The 18,664-nt window shown below is 40.4% G+C and overlaps 1 protein-coding gene across 2 annotated transcripts in view; it reads right to left on the reverse strand.

Moving 5' to 3' along the window:
* Window positions 1-18,664, reverse strand: part of macf1a (microtubule actin crosslinking factor 1a) — a 200,950-nt gene that overhangs the window by 158,695 nt on the left and 23,591 nt on the right. Inside the window, exon 1 of one of the 2 annotated variants that reach the window (XM_044052300.1) lies at window positions 3,277-3,762. The exons of the other annotated variant lie outside the window; for it this stretch is intronic. Within the exon in view, the coding sequence (XP_043908235.1) occupies window positions 3,277-3,331 (55 nt within the window). The 5' untranslated portion in view covers window positions 3,332-3,762. Of the gene's footprint in view, window positions 1-3,276; window positions 3,763-18,664 lie in introns of those variants that run through there. 2 annotated transcript variants of the gene reach the window in all.

Raw genomic sequence — 18,664 nt, forward strand, 5'->3', positions numbered from 1 at the left:
TCATGATATTTATTATATTGAATAAATTACTTCAATATTACAAATATCATATATTCTGGAAAAAATACATGGAATCTACAAAATATCATTTAAAAAAGTCACTTAAGAGCACTAGAGGTGACCATATTTACAGAGAATTCCACTGTTTTTAACACATGCAAATATCCTTAGTTTTACATTAAAAGGCAAATCTGAAAGTGGAATACCCCGCGTGCCCCTCATGTGGAGGACAAAGCGTTAGAAGATGGATGAATGTTATTGTTCTCCTTTTGGTCTGTAACAACGTAACTTTATTTGTTTGCTACGTTCTTTACTTAAGTACTACAGCGTTTACTCCTTTGATCCTGAGTTCATGAACGCGAAAACGCGACCCTGCTAGCACTGAGGCCACTGATCTGCTCTGACACACAGATACAGGTGGAGGAGCGCACGTATGTAAACAAGCCCGACATGAATCACATCATGTGACCAAAGCGAATAGGTAAAGAGAGAGAGAGAGAGAGAGTGAGAACCACAGATAAGAATAGAAGCTGTCAGCCTCTCCGCCTTAAACAAATCATGACCCAACGCAAACCCATTCACACGCCTTCTCTGTCGGACCATCAGTCTCGCCTGGCAGGTGACGGAAGACAAACAGTGTCAGAAATAATGAAGGGCCAGGACGAGTGCACTTGCCGTTTCTGAGCCCCTCACTGAGGAGGAGGAGGAGGAGGAGGAGGAGGAGGAGTGGACACAGATGGTAGAGATACAGGATGGTCAAGTCAACAGTAGTTTAAAAAAATGGAGAAAATAAAGATAATTTCCATTCCAGAAGTTTTTCTTAACTTACAAATGAGTGCTTCCTGAATGAGATATTGTGATTTTATTTGCGATACAAAGCTTCAGTTCCTCAAACAATTAATTTGCCAATTCTTTCCTTAATGAATTCTTACATTATTTGTTTCCCGGAAAATGGGTGAAAAGTTTGAAAACTTGGAAATGAAACAGGTTTCACAGATTCACCCATCATTATTACTTGTTGCAGGAATTTGAAAACTGCATTTACACACTTCATATTCACCTCATTTACAAAACTACAGCACTAAAATGTAACTCTTACATGTTTTTAAATCAGTTTATTTAGCTTCTGCTATATCCTTATCCGATGTGAGACATTCAATTCAACTTAATCACATTTGTGATGGTGTCACCTGCTTTTAAAGTGGTTACATAGTTAAACCTCCGCTGTAATTTCAGTGGGGGGGGTTAGGGTTAAATGAGGCTGTACAGTAGGTGACTGTGCGGCAGCGTGACATCTCCTGCTGTAAGAAGGCCTCAGACTGAGCAGCTGCTGGAGGAACAGAAGGAGAGTCTATTGTGCCACAGAATGTCACCAGAACCACAAGTAGCAGCAGGTGTAGCCAAAACTACTCCACAGTATAAAAGAAGAGCAGAGGAGGATGAGGAGGGTGGAGGTTAGCATTTAAAGAAGAACGACACACAGAGAGAAAAGGTTTTGTTGTTGAGCAGACGAGAGGTTTCGCTCACGTCCTTCAAGTCAGTCAAGTGTCAAAGGGGCGGGAGCTGTGCCATGATACTGACTTGGCTGCACTGAGTGTTTGAATATGGAGTTGATTCTAATTATCTTGTCACATTACATGACATAGGAGAGGTCACCACAGTGTTGCTACTGTGTGATAAAAACAAGATAATGAAAAGATGGGATTAAAGGTTCAGTTTTATGCAAGATTTTGGCACTTTTTCAAGATACAGTTGCAGCATGGCTCTGCTCAGCACAGACACTTTTTTAGTACCTGCTCGAGCTGAGTCGAGGATTCTGTGAACAAATCTTTTTTTAATTAACCGATTCCTATGGTCGAGTACACCGAAAACAAACTTCTCTGAAAATATTAACACAGAAAGTACGTTTTCCAGACTTTCCAGACAAGTGTTGCTGGGTATTTCTTTGGCAAAAGTACCATGAATTTAACCAAACGGTCGTTTCACTTTGTTTTAAATAAATAATTCCAGAAGGATTAGACTCGGTTTATGCTACGCTCAGCTAACTGCTGTGATAACAGCTGCTGAGGCAAAAGCATCGCTGCTGCTGCTGCTGCTGCTGCTCGTCGCCTGACACTTAAACAGAACTGTCCCAATGTTGTCTTTTCCTCCTTTGTGCGAGTTTGTGAGCCGGCACCTCCTCAGATCGAGTGTCACCGATAACAAACAAAGACGGGGATGCCGTGTGGCAAAGTGATGCCACAACCTGAGCTAACATAAACAACCGTGACTTAGCCTCTACGGCTAATTAGGAAGCTGAGAGGAAACAGGTAAATGAGGAGCTCAGAGTGTGGGGTTGATGTGTTCAGGGTGACAGTGGAGGTCGGTGTTTTTGCTGATGTAAAAAGAAGCAGCGGCCGTTCAACCTTCTCCTGACCCGCATCTTATCCGTGAGGCTACGCCACACAGGAGCTGAGTGTGTAAACACAGACAGACGCATGTACTGTGCTTAATGTAAGCCATAAAGTGAAAACTGACAGTCCAGAGGTCAATGACTGAGCAACACTTTTCTCTTTTTTCACTCACTGCCGCAAAATCATTAGCAAAACATGCATTTTATGAGCAAAACGGGTGCTAATTTAAGGGGTTTGTTAATTATTAAACATCCATATTTTTTGGGGAACATTTCAGTTTTGTGGTATCAGTTATTTTTAAAAATACAAATAATTATTTGTTTTCCTAAGGTTTTTGGCATTTTGGATGTGAAATGGTAAGATATAATCGCCATTTTTAAGTCACAGTATATTATCACCATATTTAAGTCTAGGTATGATATAGATTAGGGAAAACCAGAGTCTGGGAGACTCAACTCAAGTATTAAAGCCAACTGAGAGACTTAAACCAGAATATTCTTCATCAATAACCACGACCTGTTCTTCCATTTAAAACATATTAAGCAGCACAACAAGGTCTACTTGACACAGTTCCAGCCTCCAACACAAAAACCTGAAACGATCATTTCAACACATTCCACACACCTGTGACGCACAGGTATGACATCTATTTACAGTCCGACCTGCTGATTCACAGCCATGACAACGTCAGTGAGCAACCACCACGTGCAACGTGTCACAACACATGATATCACACCTCAAAACACAGATAACAGGAGGAAATTTCCTGGTCCCATTACAGAGAATTTAAAGCCCAGGACAGCCTCACCAAAGCACAGCAAGTCCTTGAAAATGGCATTAAAATAGGTTTAATCACTGGCGAGATTTAAAAAGGGGAACAAACCTCTTTTCTCCTCCAGATCCTGGAGGAACTGTCTGTAAGAAGCCATGGCGCTCATCCCTCCCTCCCACAGAGAAGACAGAGAGAAGGAGGGAGCAGAGAAATGATGAGGTGAAGTCAAGTTAAGGTGAACTTGTCAGGAGTTTAAAAAAAAAAGAAAACAAAGAAGGAGAAGCGACAAAGGGAGGAGGAGGAAGAGTGCGAGCGGCTCGTAGGATCCACGCTGTCAAAGAGGAGCCATCCTTAATCCAGCAGATAATCCCTCATCTCTTGCTCGCGTCTTTTCAGTTGCCGTCCCCCCGCGTTTAACTCGTTGCGCGTGTGTCAGCTCCGTCTCAGACTCTGTGGCTCTGAGTGTGGCAGTCAAGTGTGTTAGCGCTGAAGCCGGATAGAGGAACTGGACTTTGACCACAGCCAAGCGGGTGATGTCACTTCCACAGCCACAAACATGTGTTTCACTTGTGTCTCAGTCAGTGACTGAGTGACTGAATGAATGTGTGAGTGACTGAGAAAGAAACTGAGGGGAAAAAAATGAAGGAGGTGTGTCTTCATTACTCGGCTGTGTGTGTGTGTGTATGTGTGTGTGTGGTATGCTGGCACTAGCTTAAGCATGAATGTCTGACTGTCAGACATTTGTCATTCAAACCTGTTCCACACTGTCTCCTGTGTGTGTGTGTGTGTGCGCGCATGTGTTCTTGTGTGGGTATCTTTGTGAGGACCAAAAGAAATTTCTTAACTAAAGGGAATGAAGACATTTTGGGAAAGTGAGGACATTTTGAGGGGTCCTCAGGTTCTGTTAAGACCTGGTTTTAGGGTTAGAATTAGCTTAGGCATTTAGTTGTGATGGTTAAGGTCAGAGTAAGGTGCTAGTGAATTAATTTATATATATATATATATAAATATAAATTATATATAATTATATTATATATTTATATATATATATGTATGTATGTATATATATACATATATTTATATATGTATGTATATATATATACATACATATATATGTATATATATGTATATACATATACATATATATATATATATATATATATATATGTATATATATACACATACACACACACACACATATATATATACACATATACACTGACCAGTATTCCTGGTCCAAATGAGGCAGAACCTAATTTCCCTAAACTGGTTAGATTAAGAGCCAAGATTTGAATTGAGGATAAGTTTTAAAATTAGAGACAGTACTTTGTTTAGGCTATTTAAATGAATGGAAGTGTCCTAAGAAGAATAGCTGTGTGTGTATGTGTGTACTCCAAAGGCACTTAGTTGTGATGGTTAAGGTTGGTGTAAGAGGCTAGTGAGTGCATGATGTCTATAATGTCCCCACAAAGATATAAAAGCAAATGTGTGCGTGACTTTCAGCTGCTGCTGCTGCTGGATCAACATACTGGAGCAGATTACGGAGCCGGGAGAAGTCGCTCCTCTCGTTCTCTGATGTGACTGAACTTCGTTGCTCTCTCTATCGTTTTAACAAACAAAGTTTCCCTATGCTGTTCATATTTGAGGTCACAGACAATTGCCTAGGGTTTGGTTCATCCACTGAACAAACGGTTACTACTGTGTGCTGAGTCATCCAGAGAGACTGCATCTGGCAAAGTGTCAGCACTAATGACTGACTATTGTGTTAATGTGGATTTAGTGTTTATACAATAGATAAATAATGTCTGTACAGAAAGAAAGACATGTTTATGCCAATGAAAACAAAAGAATATTTCTGTTAAAAAGTCACACAGGACTAAGATTATCATGATAAAGAGACTAAGCCGTTATTCCTATAAAGTCAGATAATTTAAGATTGATTTTACTTCTGAGTGAAAGTTGAGGAAGAAAGTTAATTGCAGTTTTAAACTTAGAGTATAGAGTATATCTCAAGCTCACTGTGAACAAATAATAAATAAAGAGAATAAAAATAAAGAGAACACAAACGTAAGCATCGCTGTGTCAGAGTAAATGCAGATGGAACCCAACATAAATTAATATTGCCTTAAAAAAACCATGGCATTTTAAAGTAAATATCACCTTTGAAAACATGCAGTAAGAAGCTTCAAACTCAAAGGAACTCATGTAACAACATGTGGATATGAGCTGTGCAAAGACTGATGCTGCTGAAGTGATGCAGAGCAAAATGACAGAGGTTTGAGAAAAAAGAGGCCTAGGCGTTCTCCCCGGGATCGGTAGATTAAATATGTTTTTCAAATGAAAATGAGAATAATGGTGTAAAAAAAATGACCACTCGAATCATATTACTAACGCAATTCACGTCAAAATAATGGCAAGCATATACCCCGACAAGAACAGAAGCAGTGGAAGGTATCGACAAACTGATGGACTTTGTTACTGACCGACGAGGACGCGGCCCCAGGAGCCGGAGTGAGAACACTACATGAAAACACACAGTAGAGCAGATGAAGAAGTCGGACACTTCAAAGCTCCAACGCGCTCCATTCAATAACTCTTTAAAGTGGGGAAATCCCAACAGAAAATGGTGAAAACTGTTCAGCGATCCTGAACGCTCCCCTGGGGACTTTTCTCTCTCTCACACACACACGACCCCCCCATCAACATCAAAGGCAGCCCCCCCCCCACACATACACACACTCACACAGACACTTGTCAATACACACGGACACACAAGTCGTTACACACCAGGCCAGAGGAGACTGTGCTGCTGTGTGACTGGTAACCATAGCGACAGGAGAGACTCCTGTCCTCGAGTTAGAGCAGCCCATAAGAACAGAAGCTAAATTCCAACTGTACACGTGAATCAAGTTGGTGTTTCTTTTTATAGACGTGCAAGGAAACAGAGACAACAACAGCTGGGAAGCAGATGTTTGAGGTCTGGCACCATTTGGATAAATATGCACAAGTTTCAGCGACAAACAGAGAACGTAGAAACGGATGTATTTACCTTTGTTGAAGGAAGTCGGTAAAAGAACAGGAGAAGCAGCGACATGGAAGAGAAGGGGAAAAAAAAGAAAATCTGGTTAGAATTCAGATTTTTAAAAAACAAAAAGAATTCAAAACAACTTTTCAATTAGATTTCTGAGTCTGCTATTTCATTAGCTGGATGACAACTGTCTGGCTCTACTGTAGAGGGAAAAATATTAGATTTTATGAAGTCACTTAAGCCATTTCATTTTACTTGACACCAGCAATAAGGAGCACATGATGGAACAACACATGTCCAACATTCACACAAGTTCTGCTGGAGAACATTTCAAAAAGGTTGAAGAAGAAGAAGAAGAAGAGCTGGACTTTCAATTTTCAAATTGCAGGAGGCATAAATGTGTGAAAAACGCCATTTTAGACAATAATCATCGTAAAAAAATTCCACTGTCTCATGTCTGACATAATCCATAACATGAATCACACTTTACATACCTACCTGTGTGTGATAAATCATCATGAACATAATGATTTTCTGTCCTTTCTTGAAGCATTTTTCCATATTTTTAAATAAATGTAGAACAAAATAGATAAATGAATATTGCAAACAAATAAAAACAATCACTGAATCAATTTATCATCCAATTAATCAGACTTTTACAGCTTTAACTGGAACAAAATGTCAATTTCAACCTGTTTTTGTTTGATTAAAGTTAAGTGATCGTGTGTGGATTTCCCCTTAAAACTCTGATTTACTGCAAACATTTTCCAATGATGATCACGATCATTATTATTATTATGATAATGCTCAAGGTAAATATGAAGCTGAGTGAGTGAGTGATGACCTACAGATAGGATTAATCATACATACTGTTGTTTGAACAGAAACAAATTGCCGTAAGAAGGTCAACGTCAGTTCCTCTGGCGTTTTAAAACACCTATTTTAACCTTCAGGAGCAGAAACCTTGAGGATGTTTTCATTATCAGAGGCGGCACAGGGCTTTTTCACCACGTGCATCCACAAAATAAACACACTTATCATTTCTGCCATATTTGTGACTCAGCAGCAGTCTGAGCTCTGCCTCTCTGTCTAAATCTGGATCGACTTGCCAGACGTCCACACTCCTCCATGTGTTTGAGGCGCGTATCATAGCAACACAAATCGCCTCTGCCGAGGAGGAAGTGTGTGTGTTTTGTCCTTTTTATGAAGAGAGTAATAACGCTGTCTGGTGTGAGAGAAGAGGAGGAGGAGGAGGAGATGAGTGAAGAAGAGCGTGATGCGAGAGTGAGGGAGTGAAACAACTTTGGGCCTCTGACGGTTGACGAGAGTGTACGGAGTCACAAGAGTGAAACAAAGGCACATTCATCTGAGAACAGGACTGTGTATGAACTCTGTCACGAGAGGAAAAAGACCTCCATGGGCTGTTAGTTCACAGTTTAACTGAACAACTGTCCTTGTCCCGGCACATGAACACACTAAACACAACAAGAAAATCTGTGTCTTCCTATTATCCAATAATTAAAATATTATAAGCCCTGAAATCACCTCTAACAGACAGAATGTAGCTGATACTGTACATCAAGCCCTCTACTGTCAGCCCTCTGGTCAAAGATCTACTGAAAGAACCACAATAACAAGATCATGTAAGATTACTTCATTTTTTAGTAGCATTTTTGAAACACAAAACATGGACGAACACCCATGTTTGCACAAATATAAATCAGCTTACAGGTGCAAACCAAACAAATAAAGGAACAGAGCAGACATAAAGTCCTGCCTGCTTACATTAACAGTTATCTTTCCACAGTTAATAATAAATAACGTGGATCACAACATTAAAAGACCCATGAATATCTACAAAAAACAATGATATTTTCAGAGAGGTAAACAAAACATCAACAATCCATATTTTAAGATGGTCCAACTTTCACACATGAATCCACACGTGACCCACTTCACTCACATGACCTAAGAGTTTTTCCACCATGAGACTAAATAAATGGTTCTAACATTTCACTCTAAAAGCTGTGATGTCTGTGCACACAGTAGATGTCAGTGGAATTCCACAGAAAAACCAGGACACAGAGCTCTGCTGTATATGCTCTGTGTGTTGGCAAAAAAAATGTTGGGTTGTGTTCACAACATTCACACACACACACACACACAGTGATAACCCAGACATCCAGTACAGGCCTGGACACGTCCTCTCACAGACCATCATGAGCTGCAGCCTGAGCAGCAAATATCGCACATGAACGTCCTGTTGAACAAATGAAAGCATTTGTATTCACTGCTGTGGTTTGTTTGACTTCCTTCAACAAATCTGAAACGTCAATGTTGGGGCCTCAAATATGCTGAGCTGCCCCAGAGTTCATGAATAAAGAGCAAGTTTAATGTTACTCAATACCCAGACCGACTGGTCCGTCATTGTCGTGGATCGAGAATGACGACAATAAAAGGCTGGAGGAGAGAAGGAAAGAGAGGTAGAGGGGAGAGGGAGCGAGGTTTGTCCGTGGCAAAACGCAATGACTGAACAAATAAAGGGCGGAGGAAAACAGCTCAGCTTCTCCCTTTGATAAATGAGACATTTAACCAGGGATTTGAAGGGAAATTTATCATTAAAATACCACTTTATGTTCCAGTGTGGAGCCTCTACCGCCCCTTGTGGACACCTGAGTAATTACCACAACATTGCAGCCCTGATTTGACCTAAAATGAATGAATTGCACCTATTTTTTGTGAACACCGATTTCGAGGAGCTACAATAAATGCTTCAACTGAAGCAGGAAGGGTCTGTTTGAAAATGATTAACGCCATAAAAATGACCTTTAGCACTCACTCTAAATGTTAATTTGAAATAACCAAGAGCTTTGGCGTGTTTAGATGAGAGGGGAAAAGGATGGGCATGAAAATGAATTAAGCTAGAAAGTCAGCTAGTAAAACAAATATTAATTTCCCAGAGAAATAATTAATTCTGGTCATGCTTTCTTTTACCAACATGAACACACACACACACAGAAAGGGCCTGCACTGTCAGCTATAGTCCAGCTGAAAGCTCATTTCATTAGTGACTGTAATTAATAAGCGGACATTAAGAGGCTGAAGACGAACAAGGGAGGACGAGGACAAGCAGCAGGAGACGAGGATTAGAGAGACACTAGAGACATTAGGGAGTGGAAACAGGAGGAAGAAGAGATCGTATGACCGGAAGCTCGCACGCTTCCACAGATGTTGTGGACGAGAGGATGAGATCTAATCCCAGAGGTCAGACTATTTACAAGGAAATTTCATTAGTTTTGATGGTCCTCACAAAGATATACAAATACGTATACATACACACACACAATTGTTGTGCGCAGCTTTTCATCTAAGGACACAAAGCAGGGGTCTCAAACTCTGGTCTGGGGGCCAAATGAGTGACAAATCTGGTGAGGAGGGAAACTGTGTAGGGGAAAACAAAAACTTATATCGTGATATTACAAACTTTTTCCACATAATTTCAAAATAAAAGGCGCTTGTTTTGATCAGTAACGATGTATAATTCACAATAAAACATATTTATGTTGCAAAATGAATCAATAAATATCAAAAACAAACATTTAAGTGGCCAGTTTGAGACCTCTGGGCCTGAACAGAGAGTCATCCCTTAACCTTAACTTAATTACACTTCAAATCTTAACCAGTTCCTCTTAACAGAGGTCAAGGTCTCCATGAGGACGAGTGGTCCTGACATGGTCAGTGTTTATGACAGAAAGGGTCTTAAAGATGCAACTAGAACACAGATCTTGATGACTTTCTTTGGATCCCACATTTTCCTGCGTCCATTTGTCCGATTAAACGATCTCTCATTAAGCTGATATTTGATTCTGGAATGTGGACGGATCGCACGCCCAGGACACGGGAGAGACGGAGAGAACCCACATCTGTCTCCTCAGCCATTTTCACTATTCCCGCAGCACAAATGTTGAGCATTTTTAGAACAGAGGACGGTTTCACTCAGAAGCCGTTCCAGCAGATAAAGTTACAGCCGAGAAATATTTGCCCGTATTTGGTCGGTGTCGATTCCCCCGCCCGTGGTCACGACAGCGCGGTGAAGTGGGGTAAAGATCAGTGGAGTTAGAGAGCGGTGTTAGCGGCTAATCATCACTGCAGAACTGGAAAGTCCCTCTCTGTTATTTATTTATTTACACTTATTTACAGTGCGTGTGTGTGTGTGAGACAGAAGGTGCTGCATTATTCACTTACAGTGAATGAGCAGATGTAATTTGTAACATGAAGTTACGAGTTTCATCAATGCTCTCGTCCTCACGCTGACATTTGGTCTGTCACTACAGAGTAGAGGTGTCAACACCAGGAGATGAATGCACAATGTGCTGTTGTGGTCATTTTAAAATCCTAATTCAGTCTTTTAGTGGGAATATTTTCTAGTTTCTTTCGCTCCTCTTTGACAAAAACTCGAGGACGTTGTGATTTTGAGTTCAGACATTAGTTGCAGCAGCTCGTAGTAGAAAAACAACAATTCATACACCCAGATAATTGCACACTTCATCATACAATCATACATTCCTATTTATTCAGTTTTTATTTCATTTGAACTTAAAGAACATTGCAACCACTAAATATTTGTTTTAAATGTCACAATTCAGGTTTAGCGCCTCATTAATCCATGGTAGCGCCTCTCATATTATTTTAAACGACTTTATTTTATTCATGTTATTGCTCATTTTATTGCTGACGACTACTTGTCAAAAGCATGTTGTGTTGCACTTTTAAAAGAGGTGTGTTACATCAGTTTGTTCATTAATCAAGCGTTTCATCTCGTAACAAAAGAACTTGTGAAATCACGCGGAGTTAACGTGTTTCATCAAGTTATTTTCGCTGTTATTCTGTGATTTATTCTTCTAAATTAAAAGTTAAACTTGGCATCTTCATAAATTATGATATGTCATTAAAGCATTGGCAGGAGATTATCTATAACAATCACACTCAAGGCGAATTATTTGTTTATTTATTTATTTATCTATTTATTTATTATCGTCTCCTTTCTCGACTCCTTCATTAAACATAATTGCTGAGCTGAAACGCGGAACCTGTGACAGCTGAAGTTATTTCCCTTCGCGTCGTCGACGCCCTGTAATGCTACAGCAATCAGTCATAACGTGCGAAACACGCAAATACAGACGTCGGCTGCACCCAGCAGACCCTCGCTCCCACACCCTGAAACCACACAGACAGCTGTAGTGGCGGCAGCACCGCGGGGTCAGCGCGGTCAGCATGTGCGCGCTCATTAAAAAAAGACACACATGCTGTAACATTAAACCTGCTGCTGTTCTTTTTAGGGGACATTTTTTTAAAATCACATTTCATTCTGATTCATCACTTCCTGAACTAGAGTGGGCGGACTGAAGAGTCTGAATCCTGATTCTCATTCACTGAAGTACTAGAGCGTTATCAATTTATATATAAATGCGTGAGAATGAACTGGACATTTTGGATAATTTAAAGAAATCTTTTTGTTTTGTACACGCAAAATGATGCGATTACAAAAACACGACGAATTTTGCAAACTTAATCCTAATCTATAAATACAAGGAACATCTGTCTGCTAATTCCATAACTGTTAAATAGTTTGCTCGTCTATTTGACTGGGGGATTTTGAAGTTTAAAACTAATATAATCTGGAGCGCAAGGACATGGGCTAATTGAAAGCGCTGCGCTAGATGAGCTGTGTGTCCCACAACTTCAGCCTAATAACGTTGTTTCAAATCCATTTCATCATGAAGATGATGACACACAGACACACTTCAGTATCAGTATTTTGTCTTAATCCCTCACATACAGGAAGAGGAAGCTGCCTGACGGTGTACAGACATGTTTTTTGACAAAGGTCAGAGAGGAGGAAGAGTAGGACGGGGGGGGGAACTCCAGCAGACTGGGAGTGTCACCAGGGAGACAGAGAGACGGAGAGACAGGTGGGCAACAAGACGCTGCAACAACTGGCAAACATATGGCTCACATACAGTACATACATGCCACATTCAGCCCACTCCCTCTTCATCAATCACACCCTCTCCTTCTCTTCCATCATCACGTCTTTATGTCCCCTCTATACGTTCCTTCATTCACTCCGTGTCGCCGCAGTGGGCGGGGCTTTGCTCAGTTGTTCTGTTGTTGGCTTGTTTCCAGGCATGAGGAGGAATTCAGACTCAACACACACACACACACACACACACACACACACACACACACACACACACACACACACACACACACACACACACACACACACACACACACACACACACACACACACACACACACCTGTTTAAAACGCTCCTGCTGTCGTCATCGCAGGGAAGCTTCTCATCCACAAAGCAGTCAGTGGCTAATAACTGTCTTTATCACATTAATGTGATATGAAAATCAGCATAGAAATCACAGGGATGATAGACATAGAGTAATATAATATACTATAGCTCTTATTCTATTGTCAGTAGAGGAGTTTGTCATGTTTGATGTCACTAAACAACAGACGTTCAACACAAATTCTAAAGGAAAAGGTGCCAAAAAAACTACAGACTCCACAACTGGACTGTGAAAAAAAAAGTTGTAGATGGCAAAAAATAAAAGTAAGTCATGTTTTTATTTCAGCCAATCAAAGCAGATAAAAAAAAGAGTATTTTTGATGAAGGAGTAAAAGCCGATTTTTTCTAATCCCACTGCAGACAAAAGCCAGCTGTAAATATGTGTTAGTGGGTTTTTTCCATAATCTGTGGAAAATAGTGATGATAAGTGTGATTTAAATGAACAAAATGATTATAATATAAATCAAGTTTCAGTTTGTCATTGCCATGTTGGAGATTTAAAACACGACTGAGCATTATAACATGATATAGCAACAAAATATTGACTTTTAGAATGTAATAATATTGTAATAATGTCATATTTGGTCTAAAATGCAGAACAATAAAAATGTAAGCCTTTGTTTCAAAGTGCAGTTTTGATTTAGAAAGGATTTACAGTATATTTGCATAAAAAACAGAAAAAGAGAAGTTGCTGATTTTTACTTTGCACAGTATTTTATTGTATGTTTTTTGTTATCTCTGTTCATTCTCTGTCCAGCACAGACACAGAGCGATATACACTTTCAGAGGCTCTGGTCAGTATTAATGTCGCGTGTGTCACAGACAGGAAATTGTGCTCATATACAAAAGAACCTCAGGAAGCGCGTGGAAGCTTAGGTTTCAGGCGTTCGGGCTGCAGAGGGGGGAATTTAAGTCTGCACGGACGAGAGACAAGACTACATTCCGCCCGTGTAAGTTCATCTGGAACAGTGAAACCGTCGCAGGAGGAGGAGGAGGACACTGTGAACACTGACGTGATAATTGTGTCACTGTTTTAAGCCTCGGACAAAAACAAAGACGACTTCTGGAGGAGAGTGAGCCACGTATAGGGCAACACAGCGGACGCTCACACCAAAATAGGCCTTTGTTCTAATTCGCTCTCACTCCCTGTTGCCCTTCCTGCTTCTCTATACCTCCCTCCTGTGATACAGCACTGTCTCCATTTTCTCTCACCGGTTGATTTATCAGTGTTTCCCTTCTTTCATCATCTCAATTTGGCCCCCATGTTTCCTCCACGGACCACAGAGTTTATACACATTACAGGTTAAAACCATTAAAGGTAAATCAGCTGTGGTCAGGCTGCATTCCTTCACACCACTTTCTCCCTCTGTCAGCAGCAGCAGCAGCAGCAGCAGCAGCAGCAGCAGCAGCAGCTCTGCTTCACACTCCTCCACTAACACCACCTCTATATGAATTCCAATGCTCAGGGGTTCTTACCCTGCAGATTAGAAAATCTGAGCAGGCTACAGCGACTGACTGCAGATTCATAACACACACACACACACACACAGTGATGTGAGAAAGCACAGTGAGGGAAAGGAAGAGAAATCTGGTGGATTTCATGCCGAGTTTGCAGTTTGTAGTCACCGATGAAAACTAGTTCATCTACAGTGTAAGACTCAAGGTCAGGGCTGAACACTTAATTGAAATTATATGAAAATCGCAGGAGGCACAATGTTTGTTAAAGCCAAGAAGTGTGTCAAAATATAATTTTAGAGATTTTAGAGATTAATTATCGTTATAGATTATTATTAATTACACATCTTATTCTACAGACTGAAGGAAACATCTTTGTTTCTCACAGATCTACAAAAATATCGCACAGTAATCGTTTTAAATATGTTTTCTGAATGAAAATGATGAATAACGATGTAAAAATGACAATTCCCTCTGATATGCTGAATCATATTGCCATCGCAATTAGATATTTATTCAATTAATTGAGTGTTTTCTTCTTAAATGTAAATATATCACGATTCCATTGCTCTTGACAAAATACATTTAGTTTGTGATATTTTAAAGCTATTTTGAGAAGGAAAGAAGCCATTTTTCCCCATTTTCTGAACATTTTTATGGAGCAATGAATGAATATATTAGGGAAATGAGCACCAAATGAATCAAGAATGACTTCACAATGAAACTGCCACTTATTAATCTGTTGACTATAATCCTAATAAAATCTGTCATGTTTTTCATAATTCATTCATCTGTTGGTTTCATTATTTATATTTAAATCTGAGGGAAACACGTCAGTGAATTATCAAATTTGACAGTGACTGATTTAGTCAGTGATTATTAATTGATTATGTAAACAAACTCATCCATATTCAGAGTCTGCAACAAAAAACATTTGACTTGGACTAGGACTGCAATGATGAATAGATGAAGAGATTATTAATCGATTACTAACCTGATGAATTAATACAAGATATCTGATTTTTCAGCTCCTTAAATGCCAATATGTTCTGGTTTCTTTGCTCCATATATCATTTTCTGACATTTTATGGGCAAAACTAACTGATTAATCAAGAAAATGAAGGGAGAGATGAACTGATGATTAAAATAATGGTAGGTTCCAGCCCTGAATAGAAAACTAATCTTTGCTGCAGTGACTAAAGGGATTTGGGGAGATTTTGCTTATGTACAGGCAGTATTGACTGAATGTTCTTTTCCCAGGTTCTGACAAGAGCTAAGTTTGCATTATGCAACACTAATGAACCCCGTTCTTACTTCTGAAGAAAACTCTTAAAGCCAAGAGTCATTCAGACACAGAGTGGGACTCCAGAATTTCCCACGGGGGTGAGACTTTATTTAGTGGCGGACCCTCTGTGTGCATTCAGGAGTCGACGTGTAGCGCTGTATGGAAGACCGGACTGGATTTGTGTGTTTACTGGGGATTGCACTTAAATGCATCATTGACAAGGAACCTTTGGTGTTCCTTTCTCTCACTTTTAGCTGCTTTTGAAAGAAAAACAAGGTTATATCACCCTCATAATCACACACAATCTTCCTCAAATGAAGAAAATAGAAATTTAAGGGCGTATTTCTTTTTAAAACAAAAGAAAAACAACGTTATTTCACCTCATAATCACACACAAACTTCCTCAAATGAAGAAAATAGAAATTTAAGGGCGTATTTCTTTTTAAAACAAAAGAAAAACAAGCAGAAAGTATTTGTTTCAAATTTCCTGTTTTTCTGTGGGGGCAAATACACCGGAAGAGACAAACGGTGCAGAGAGAGAGAGAGAGATTTCCCTGACCACCACTAGGGGGCTGAGTTCAGGGGAGGACGAGGGAAAAAGATAAGAGAGATAAAGGAGAGAGAGAGAGGCTGAAAGAAAGAGAGAGAGAGAGGGATACAGTAAAGGCTGGAAAAGGGAGGAGGAAGAAGAAGAACAAGAAATGTAGACCTGGCAAGAGAAGAGTGAGGAGAAGAAGGGAAAGGGAAGATTAAAGGAGGGATAAAGTGAGAAGATGACAGATACGTGATGAGAGCGGCCTTGTCTCCTCTGTGTCAGACATAAAGATTTCATTCATTTGCTTCTCGAACAAACACCACCACTCTGTGCCGCCGCTGCCGCCGCCCTCCTCCTCCTCCTCTTCTCCTCTCTGTTCCTTTCTCTTGGCCTTTGTTGCTCTCACCTCCCCTCCTCCCCTGTTCTACCTCTCTAGTCCCATTGCTTCTACGTCCCTATTGAAGCAAACAAAGTGAAATTGCGTGGTGGTGGTGATGGTGCAGTGCTGTGATCTCGCTCTGCTCAAACCCACTTGGAGGGGGTGGAGGCAGCAGAGCCAGAACCACACTGGAGCCAGACTGCGGACCAGTCCAGTGTCAGAGGGAGGAGACAACAATGCAGCCATGAACCTCTGGAGGCCACAGGAAACTGTGAAGAGCTCATACAGCAGTGACTTTTTATACAAAAATGAAATATCTGTTCAAAGCCGGGGAGGGAAAGTTCAAACCCAAACCTTAAAAACCTGTTTGAGTTCAAAAATATACAGCCTGGAAGTGCATCACACTGTCCGAAGTAAGTACCACATGGTCCAGTAGAGAGACATTAAAGCATCTGAATGTTTTTGGTTTGGTTTCATCACTGTAGACGAGAAAGTGAGAAGAAAAACTGTGGACGCAAGTGTTGGCTTAGCTGTTAGCTCCACCCGAATGAAGCAGGCAGAAGAGGCATCACAGACATGGTACGTTCCATTTACATAAGAGTCAAGAACTGAAAGTAACGTCACCGACTGGTAATGACTACCCGTTGTTAGCAATAGCAGCCGCTAACAACACTCTGCATGGTATTACAGTGTAGAAACATTTCCACAAACAAAAAAAATGGAACAGAACTTGTGAAAGACTGACAGTAAAAGTAGCAGTGTTTATACGAATGGTCGCTATCTCGCTAACTCATCCTATGTTGGGTTGTGTGCTCCGAATTTCCGAGTTGGAAATGTGAGTGGGGGAATTTCCAAATGTCAGCAAAAGGGAAAACAATTCCATGTAATATTTGTTCGAACTTGATTTTCGGAAAACGTGACAGCTCCACTGGCTCGTCTTTATGTCACAGTGACTCTTTTCTTGATTCAGACTAAAGGGAAAACGGCGCGAGCCAGAATTCTGCTCACTCATCCCCGACAAGTGGAGCGAGGATACTTCACTGTCAGCGGGAAAAACTAAAAAAGGACACAGAGATGCAGTAAAACTGCAGCAAATACATAAGAAAATATGATTTACTGCTGTTGACATTTACAATTAGTTTGTTTCAAATTTACATGCACACACAGAGATCAAAGGTGAAACGTGGAGTTATCTGATGCCTTAAGTGACATCTAAAGAGATTTTTATTGCACCCGTCTCCCCCATGGAACAACGCCATTACAGCTCAGGGGGGGGAAAAAACAGCATTATCTGAGGACTGGGCTCGAGGCAACAGAGCAGTGAGTGTCACTGTGAAACTATCTACGATTTCAATGAAGAAAACAACTTAAAAGTGTAATTTCTGGACGATTTAAGATTTATATTTCTGGTTAAATCATAATGACAATAAAACTAAATCAGGAGACGCTTCAGGACTACAAACGTATCTCGGGCTAACTATATTAGCCGTTCTTATCGATACCAGCTAATAACAAAGCTCTACACAGTATTTTTTACCCACTAACAGTGTCGCAATCAGACAGAAGTAAAGTGTTTTATTATTCATACACGTGGCAGCCATCGTGGGACGTTGGTCTAACTTTCCGAGTTGCAAATCTGTCTTTAGGGAGCGTCAGAGCCAGGTGAAACTACCAATTATTGATTTACCCATTAACGTACACATCAGGGGATGAATGAACCATCTCTCTTTGATTAAAACAATAACAACCACGTGTCACTGTGGATAAACAGTTTGTGTGCCTGAAGCTACAGTAAATGTGAGGAAAACACAGTTTACGTGTCATGTAATCAGGCTGTAAAACAGGCTGCTCACATCCGACAAGAAAGAAATGAAGCTGAGAAAAGGGACAAAGCTCCGTCTCTAAAGACAAACAAGTGTGGACAGACACTTAAGGTAACACAACTACAAACACCCGTGAGTGGCTTTTCTTCATAGTACGATCCAGGTATGTCCTCTCTACAAAAGAAAGACATGTCTGATCTGCTGCAAAACGGAGGGACGTGCCGTAACTGGACCCCGCGCTATCGCTGGATGTGCGAGTGCTGCTGCAGGCGGAAAAAGCAGCATTATGTGTGGAAACTCAGCCACTTTCAAAGTTGTGGAGTTTCTCCTGCTGCATTTGACTTGGGAGCTGTCGGGGAAATGTTGAGCTACTGAGCTAAGACTCAGTTTTTTAAGTTTTTTTTAAGTGGAAAATAATGCAGTGTGTTGAGCTAACGCCAGCAGCAAACAAGATGCATTCAAAGACCCCGGTAAATTTAATCCAGGAGTCAGAAGTCTTTATTGTATGTCATTATACAAAAAGTATAACGAAATGATATGCAGTCCCATTCAGTGCAAACAGAGCAATCGATGTCAACGATCTTACTAAAACTTTACTTAAAACTATGTACAAGGATTAAAAAAGAAGG

Source organism: Solea senegalensis, linkage group LG20 (genome assembly GCF_019176455.1).
Source record: "Solea senegalensis isolate Sse05_10M linkage group LG20, IFAPA_SoseM_1, whole genome shotgun sequence".
NCBI lineage: Eukaryota > Metazoa > Chordata > Actinopteri > Pleuronectiformes > Soleidae > Solea > Solea senegalensis.